Consider the following 9,544-nt stretch of genomic DNA (forward strand, 5'->3'; position numbering starts at 1 on the left):
TCAGAGATCTGGGATCTGAATGCAGGTTTGAGTCTAGAATGAATTTTGTAAGTTAAAAAAATCTATCATATTTGAGATGCTGTTTTTGTTATAAAGTATTTATTGAGTGATGCATACAAAAAACCCTTTACTAAGTCTTAATGGAATATAAAAAGTAGAAAAATGGCTCAGGCAGCCAAATAGCTTGCAATTTTATTGAGTGAATATCGCTAAAATGACACGTTAAATCTTTGAACTTCTCCTTTTTAAAGAATTTGAAATCATCCTTAAAAAATGGGAATAGAAACTTCTCATGTTTTCTTTAAACATATTTAATCTAGACTTCTGTTGTAGTGGAAGTAATACTAGTTTTGAAGTCCAAGGAGACTTGGGCTCTGCTATCATCTTTGAGATAAGTCAAGTTTACTTCATCTAGATGGGCCTGAACTCCTTTCCTCATCTATAAAATTAGGAGACTTTACAGTACCTTCTGGCTTTAAATTTATGATCCTACCATTCTACAGATTGTTTTGTTTGTAAAGGATGCACCAAAGCTCGTTCTCATTTTTAGTAACCTTCCTCACAGAAACAGCAGTAAACTTTTATTTCTAATTCCAGATAGAAGATCTTTCTGATGAAGTCTTCTCCTTACGCCATAGAAAAATATGAAGAGAGAGAGCAAGCAAGGTGGTCACTGTGGGAACAAAGCAAGTGGCACAGAAGAAATAGCAGGCAAGTGTTAACAAAGCTGAGAACAGAAGTCATACAGGATCCCATAGTGAATTTAGCAAGTAAAAAATTCTGAAGAAAAAACCCTTGGAAAAAATGGGTAGACACAGCATGTGAACACAACATTCATTCTGCTTATGTGTAAGAAACAAAAGATATTTCACAGATGAGGGTATTGGTATTATGGCTGATGGCACAAAGATAAAATTCACATTTCTGCATTGTCCCTGCCACACATGTATTTACCATCAACTTCAGGGATAGCTGGTGTGGGCTTATGAATAGTATTTTAGTTCTCTTAAATAAAAATAGGATAACAATTTCAAAAAAACCAAAAACAAATTAAAAAAAAATATTCTCGGGGCAGCTAGGTGGCGCAATGGATAGCCCTGAAGTCAGGAGGACCTGAGTTCAAATGTGGTCTTAGACACTTAAGACGTCCTAGTTGTGTGACTCTGGACAAGTCATTTAACTTCACTTGACTCAGAGGGAAAAAAAAAAAAGCAGTTTGCTTTAAGTTTATGTGTACAATCATGCAAAACATTTCCATCAAGTCATATTATGAAGGAAAATAACAGATCAAAACAAGAAAAATAAAGCCTTTAAAAGTAAGCTTCAGTCTGCATTTAGACTCCATTAGTTGTTTGTGTGTGTGTGTGTGTGTGTGTGTGTGTGTGTGTGTGTGTGTGTGTGTGTTTTCCCTGGGGAGCAAAGCATTTTTCAATTTAAGACCTTTGGAACTATCTTTATGTTGCTGAGAATAGTTAAGTCATTCATAATTGATCATTGGTATGATATTATTGATACTATGTACAATGTTGTCCTGGTTGTACTGATTTTACTTTGTATCAATTCATATAAATCTTTTTAGGCTTTTCTGAGAGCATTTCATCAAAATCATGTATAGCAAGTTTTGTAGCTGTTCCCCAATTGGTGGACATCAATTCAGTCTCTAATTCTTTGCTACCACAAAAAGAGTAGCTATAAATATTTTTGTACATTTTGTTCCTTTTCCCTTTTGTTTTTTACCTCCTTGGGATATAGACCTAGCAGTTCCAAATTGCTCTCTAGAATAGCTGAGTCATTTTACAAGTCTATTAACAATACATTAGTGTCTCAGTTCTCCCAAGTCTCCTTCAACATTTGTTTCCTATCCTGTCATATTAACCAATCCAGTAGTTGTAGGTGATACTCCAGAATTGTTTTGTCTTTCCTAATCAATAGTAATTTAGAACATTTTTTTTTCACATGAGTACAGATAGCTTTGGTTACTTCATCTGAAAATTGCCTCCTTTGACTATTTTTCAAGAATTATTTGTATCCTTAAAAATTTTACTCATATATCTGATAATTGAGGCCTTTATAAAGAAACTTGCTATTTTTTTCAGTTATAATTACTGTGTATTTCCCTCTAACCTATTTCTCCCATTTATCCTTTTTTCTTTCTCCTTCCATCCTGTCCATCTTCAAAAGTATTTTGCTTGACTATTGTCTTCTCCCAATCCACCCTCTCTTTTTTACCAGCCCCTCACCCCTGCTTCTTTTCCTATAGGGTAAGATGTTATTCTCTTTGAGCTAATTCCAATGAGAGTAAGGTTACTTTTCCCCACTTCCCCTATCTTCTCCTCCACTCAAAACTCTTTCATGTCTTCTATATGAAATAATTTTCCCCCTTCTACTTCTTTTTCCCCATTTCTCAGTGCTTTTCTCTTTCTCACACTTTAAATTTTGGGGGGGCATGGGGGTGGAGATATCCCAGCATGGTCAATTCACACCCAGGCCCTTTGTTTATGCATCCTCCAATTGCCATAATAATGGTAAGATTCTTAGGAGTTACATGTATTATTTTCCCACATAGGAATGAAAAGTTTAATTTTACTGACGCTTATGATTTCTCTTTCTCTTTACCTTTTTATCCTTGAGTCTTGCATTTAAAAGTAAAAGTTTCCATTCAGCTCCGATCTTTTCATCATGAATATTTGAAAATTCTCTATTTCAATGAATGTCCCATGAAGGATTATGTTCAGTTTTGCTGAAAAGGTGATTCTTGATTGTAAGCCTAGTCTTTTGCCTTTTGGAATGTCATATAGAGAGCTCTCCAATACTTTAATGAGAAGCTGCTAAATCTTGTTAGCCTTACTGTGGCTCCATATTTGAATTCTTTTTTTCTGACTGCTTGCAATATTTTTTCCTTGACCTGGGAACCCTGGAATTTGGCTATAATATTTTTTCGAGTTTTCAGTTTTGGTTATCCTTAGGAGTTGAGCAATTGATTCTTTCAATTTCTCTTTTATCCTCAGGCTCTAGAATATCGGGAAAATTTTCTTTGATAATTTCTTGAAATATGATACCTGGACTTTTTTTTTTTTTTTTGATCAAGGCTTTCCAATAATTCTTAAATTTTTTCCTTTTTTATTTTGATAGTATTTTACTTTTCAAAATACAATCAAAGATAGTTTTCAACATTCACCTTTGCAAAAGCTTGTATTGTAATTTTTTCTCCCTTTTCTCTGTTCTCGAGACAGCAAACAATCCAATATAGATCAAATATATGTCAAAAAAAAAATCAGAACAAAATGGTGAAAAAAAAACACAAGGAAAGGAAAAAAGCGAGCAAACAATAAAAGGTGAAAATACTGTGCTTTGATCCACATTCAGTCACCATAATCCTCTCTGGATGCAGATGTTACATCACAAGTCTATTGGAATTGGCTTGAATCACCTCATTGTTGAAAAGGGCCAAGTCCATCACAGTTGATCATCACAATGTTCTCTTGGTTCTGCTCACTCATTTCAAAAGAACAGACTTTTTTTCTTAAGTGAACTTTTTGTGTAACATTGGCCAATTCTACTTTTTAAGTTCTTCTCTAATAAGAATTTTTGTGACTTTTAAAAAACCATTCAACCTGTTCCATTTTTAAGGTGTTTATTTTCATTATTTTTGTGCCTATTTTACCAAGTTGTTGATTCTTTTTTTCATGATTTTCTTGCATCTCATTTCTTTTCCCAATTTTTTTTACCTTTCTTATTTGATTTATAAAATCTTTTTTGAGCTCTTTCAAGAATCCTTTTTTATGTCTAAGACCAATAGACTTTTTTCTTGGAGATTCTGGATATAGCAGTTTTGACTTCATTTTCTTCTGAGTGTGCATTTTGATCTTCCCTATCAATATATTAGCTACTTATGGTCAGTTTCTTTTTGTTGTTGTTTGCTCATTTTTCAGCCTACTGACCTTTCTGATCTTTTTCCTGTAAGTTAAAATTGGGTTCCTTTATCCCAATATCCCAAGCTTCAGGCTTTTTATGTAGCTGTTTTCAAAGCTAGTTCTGGAGATCTGTAAGTTTTCAGTTTTTCCAAGGTGTTTATTCCTCACCTAGCCTCTACTCTCGTCTGTGAATGACCATAAAAGCAGTCTTAACTGAAAGGGTAATAACCAAGGTTCTTGCTCTCTTACAGCTTCAAATTCTGGTAGGCTATTGCTCCTCACTTTGGGACCATGACCCAGCTCTTTGTATGACTTATGAAATAGTCTGCATCTAGGGCCAGCAAAGGGACTTTTGTAATCTCCAGTTGTCCACCCTTTCCCTTCTTCGGGCTGAGAGTTCTAGAAGCTGCTGCTGATGATGATTCAGTTGCCCCTGGGGCCTCCTGCTGTGTTGCTAGACATTGTCCACATTGGACTGCTCAATTCTCATTGCAAAGAAACATGTCTTTCCCACCAACCTTCTACATTTTTTTGGCTGGGAAATTTTTTCACCCCATCTTTTTGTTGCTCCGGCAACTCCAGAATTCATTTTGAGGAATTATTTTAAAGTTGTTTGATGGGAAATTTGGGAGAGCTCAGGTGAGTCCCTCCCTTTTCTTCACCATCTTGGCTCCTAAAAATAAGTTATTTCAAATAACCATTAATACTTTAAAAAGTATGAGCTTGATAAAGTATATGAATATTACTGTTTCATCATATCTTTTTAAGAAAATCTTTTAACACCGAACTACCATAATCTAGAAAGACTGGTTTCAATTACAACTCAAATGGACATTAGTTTATGAAATTTATATAAAAATGAACTTTACATTTGACATACTACAAAAAGGTACAGATTTGGTAAACAGGATCCTTTCAATATAGCCAAGGTATGGAAAGAGTATTCATATTCATAGTTCATTATATGATGTGAAACCAGTCACTTTTACTTAATCTTAGTGGCATCTATTAATATGACTAAAAACATATTCCTTTGTTTAGGTCTCAAGATGTCCAGCCTTGCTGTAGAACACTCACTCCAAGAGATGTCCTAGCATGTACAAGGCTCAATTCACATCTTTCTCCACAGCCTAGAGATCTATCCCTACAGCGGTGTAGAGGAAGATATGAATTGAGCCCTTCATGGGTGTCGTTGCAACAGAATATCATTGGAACACAGAGCCAGGCAATAGGGGTCAGGTAATTGCCATTAAAAAAAAAAAAAAAGTTTCAGTATAATTTTAAGCACTTGAAAAAATGAAATGACATCAAAAAATTGGATAAATTTAGAAAAATTTAAGGAAAAGGTATATTTATTACTGATTATTATTAGACTATATATTTAGGTAATGAGTAAAATATTGTGTTCATTTCGAGATACCATATTTTAGGAAAGGCACTGAAAACATATGAGAGTTGTTTCGGAGATCAAATGAGATTTTTGAGGGAGAAGGAATTGGTTTTTTCACTTAATACTACTTTTTTTCTTATTACATGTAGTTTTCAACTTTCATTTCTTTGAGTTTGTTTTTTTCCTTCACCCTCTCCTCCCAAGAAGCAAGCAATCTGATATAAGTTATAGATGTACAATCATCAGATGAAATATTTAAGCATTTCCTAAACCTTAAGGCACTATATAAATGCTACCTAGTTTTATTCTGGAGAAAGTCAGACTTAGGGGAAATATGAAAGCTACTTAGCAGTACTGAAAGGGTGTCATGTGAACTTAATTCTCTAAGTATAATCAGAAACAGGAGCAAAGGAATTAGGTTTGTTGTATGTGTTAGACTAGATGGTGTCTGGGGTCCTGAAGTAAAGAAGCCCTTATCCCAACTGTACTGGCAAATTTATGTGAGGTCAGTTTAATGGAATCACCTCGAGATGTACCATTTCTAAAAATAAAAGGAATTATTTGAATAGCACTTCACCGCCTACATTTATCTTCCTTGCATAGTTGTCACTGTTTAATATAAGCTTGATGACTCTACTGTAGTAATCAAATTGATCTTTATGGAAGACTACTTTGTCCAGTCATATTAAATCTATAAGATCCCTTGTCTGTCTTTTTAAACTATGGGCCCAATTTTTTGCTTCATATAAAGTGAAGGGACTAATTTATAAATCATATTTGTAATAATGGTTTTTATTTTCCTGTTAGATCTTATGGCAAATATGCTGAAGGGCAGCAAGGACAAGATTCACTATTAAAAGAAAATCACAGTGATGTTAACACTGTTGAACATTGTGCTTCTGAAGCTGTCCTTGAGTTTCCTTCTGAAATGCATGGCCTTTGTGTGGATGCCTCACCTTTCTTAAATAAAAATCAAGAAGCCAAGGTAGGGAACACATTGCTAGCAAGATGTTAAGCTAATGCATACTTTACCATACTTTTTTTTTTTAACCTGTATTTGTAGAAAATGCAAACTTCTGTCATAACCTTCATAATGGTGTGAACTAGGAAGTCACAAGCTTTGTCCAATATTTGGTTCCGCTACTGGTTACCTAAGCAACTTGAAGACTAGAACTACACATTATTTCTTTAAGATAGAGAACTCCTAAGTGAGAAACCTCTACCACTGCAGTTATGTAGCTTCTAGGGTTGCAGAGTTGCCCAAAGTATTTTTAATGACTTGTCCAGGGTCAAGCTAGTATGTGTCAGAGGTGTGAATCTTCCTGGCTTTAAAGCTAGCTCTTTTCTACTATAACCATACTGGCTTCTCCTTAGTAATTAAAAATTAAATTTTCTGAAATTTGATTTCTTTGCATGTGAAATGTTATTGGTATCAAAAAAAAGCAATCTGACACACTGGAAGTTTATAACCTCCTGGTTTAAAAGAAAAAAAGATGCCTGGGAATTTAGTGATTTATTAAGAAAAGTTAACAAGTCAGAATTTTGTGAATATTGCCTCTCTTTTAAAAAACTTGGAAAGGGCTTCAGAATTCCTTGGACAGACTGATTTCAACAAGCATAGTGACTAAGGATAATAGACATGCTAATTTGTGATTTTTCCAATGCCAAATAACAGATATAACATTCTGCTTAATCTTCCTACTAGAGGAGTTGAAAGGATTATCTTTCAGCCATCCAATTTATTAGGGAGAATAAAAATAAAACTGCTTTAAGTAAAGAGAGGAAAAAGAAACCCAAGAGGTGCAGAGGTGAAGTAGTTAATAAAATGTGACACACGGAGAAAATGAACAATGTTTGAGTCTTTTCCCCTAGGGGACTGATCTGTAACCCACGAGAAGGACACTGCAGTTTCTTGTGCTCAGGTCTCAACTATATAATAAACTCTTTTCCATTTCATGCAAAATAAATTGCTTGGGAATATGGGAAGGTAATATATATGTTCAATGGTAATAGAGAAAAACCTCTTAATAGGTGAACTCCAATTCCTCATAAGATAAGAGTAGCACAGTAATGAAAACCCAGAAATAAAGGTGCAATCAGGAATGGGAACATCCTCAACAAACTGCACCCCAACTTCCCACTTCCACTACCATGTGCTCTATGAAATGAGTATATCCTGCAGCTCCTGCTCTCCAAAAGAAAAGATTCAGTATTTGTAGTTAAATGTTACTGAGGTAGCCTTACATTGTTGACCTGATGTAATGGAGTACCGGCACATTCAATTATATTTCCTTGCTTCATTTTGTATTTATTCAAGAATCAGCAGATATTTGCCTGGAGTAGTTGATCTTTCCTTAATCAAAAAAACCTAGTAATAGGTCTGTAAAATCTGACATAAGGCTTTATACATAATTAGTTATCGCTCAACTGAAAATCATTCTTTTTTTCCCTTTGCTTTTCAGTCAGTGTGGTGGGAACGACGGGCTTTTCCACTGAAGGATGAAGAGGTAGCCTTATTGTGCCAAGATTTAAAAACCTATCAGACTGAAAGGCCAAGCACAACTTTCCCTGGTGAAGTCTTCTGTAGCACTGTGTCAGATCACAGTCATCCTCCAAAAAAGCAATCAGTAGACAGACTAGAAGATTGCAAACCTCCTGGTCTAGGACTCAGTAGTCTAAAGAAAAATAGGTGACAGGGAACTTAGTGGTTCATTAAGAAAGCTAATTAAACCGGAGAAAACAAGGCAAGCCCCTCTCCCTCAACCCTATTCAACAACAAAAGAATACCCACAATTCCAATGCATTAAAGTAAACTGCATGTAATGTATTAATCTTTCTTGCTAAAAGACAGGTTAAAAATAAAAAATGACACTTTCTTTCCTTCGTGAACCACAAGAGAAAATAGTTCTTTTGGTCTTCAGACCCCAGGTGCAATAATCACTTCATCTTATTAGGCAAGGCCAGATCATTGACACCAAGAAAATGACCTAATTATTTCCTGAATTCTGGTGTCAAATGCCTGCTTTTTGGTACTGATAATTTCCCCCCTTCTAAGATGTACTATATGGTTCTGTTGTGTCAGATTATAGCATAATGGTTTTTTATTTTCTTAACATACAAGAAACAAAAACACTGAACTCATCAAACTGCCTTACATATTCTAAAAGTACTGTTATGTCTACCAACTCAGTTTTAAAATACACATTATGAATAACCCTGAGGATATAAAAACCAATACCTAGCTATATAGATACATAAACACAAAAAGATTTTAAATATAGACTTCTGAAGATTGTTAACTATGGGGGAGTTATTTTTTTTTTATATATATTTCATTACCATTAACAAGGGGAAGTCCTTTATAAAATTCTTATATATAAATGAGATAGTCTTTTATTTTTAAATCACCGATTTGTTAGACACCACAGGCTGTTTTCTGTTCACTCCAAAGAGAGTTTAATTGGTACATTAAGACACCATGTCTTTAAGATATTAAACTTTGGCTTCACCTATATTTACTACTCCATTCTCACTGTGCTACAAGAACCCAAATGGGTCTTTAAAATATGCTTATTTAAAATAATTCATGGAAAGGGAAATAACCATCAGTATTAGCTCAAAAATACTATTTTGTTATATTCCTGGCTAATGAATTTCTGGATTCCTTACATCTCACTTTAAAAGCAAGTGATGATTTGTCCATTCATATCTACTTCTATTCTAAAATGAGGGCCGATCAGATTTATACCAAATCATATGCATTTAAATGGAATCCTTTTTTTAAGCAAGCTATCATACCACTAGAATTTTGCTGTGTGGAACAGTTGAGGACAATTTATAGAAATCACTTTTTTTCTCAAGGAAAAGCTATTGCTTCAAGTTGTAGTACCCACATGCACTAAACTAACACTGGCCAGCTGGCCTAGTTTTTGTGATTTGACACAGTTTTTGTCAGAGATTGGAAACTGATACTGGACCCTGTGGGGGGGAGGGAGAAATTAGTTCAGTCAAATTTCAGCACTGACAAACCTCTGCTTGTGGTTTCACTGTACATTTATTTTTAAAGAAAAACAAAAACAAAAGCCTCACAAACACAAAGTTTGTCCAGAAAATTAAACTTGAATCTTGCTGTCATGTCTGATACCATGATCTTCTATGTAAGTTTTTTAATTAAAGTTATTTCTATATGTCTTTTGTAGTGTGAATGTGATTAAAATACTGAAACGATCAATACTAATCA

General features: G+C 34.4%; 1 protein-coding gene across 1 annotated transcript in view; it reads left to right on the plus strand.

Annotated features, from left to right (window-relative positions):
- KANSL1L (KAT8 regulatory NSL complex subunit 1 like) overlaps nucleotides 1–9,491 on the plus strand; it is a 157,545-nt gene extending 148,054 nt beyond the window's left edge. The window contains 4 exon segments of the mRNA XM_074298817.1: nucleotides 598–639; nucleotides 641–711; nucleotides 6,112–6,289; nucleotides 7,767–9,491. Of these exon segments, the coding sequence (XP_074154918.1) occupies nucleotides 598–639; nucleotides 641–711; nucleotides 6,112–6,289; nucleotides 7,767–7,997 (522 nt within the window). The 3' untranslated portion in view covers nucleotides 7,998–9,491.
- The last annotated feature ends 53 nt before the right edge of the window (nucleotides 9,492–9,544 follow it).

Source organism: Sminthopsis crassicaudata, chromosome 3 (assembly GCF_048593235.1).
Source record: "Sminthopsis crassicaudata isolate SCR6 chromosome 3, ASM4859323v1, whole genome shotgun sequence".
In the NCBI taxonomy this organism is placed as follows: Eukaryota; Metazoa; Chordata; class Mammalia; order Dasyuromorphia; family Dasyuridae; genus Sminthopsis; species Sminthopsis crassicaudata.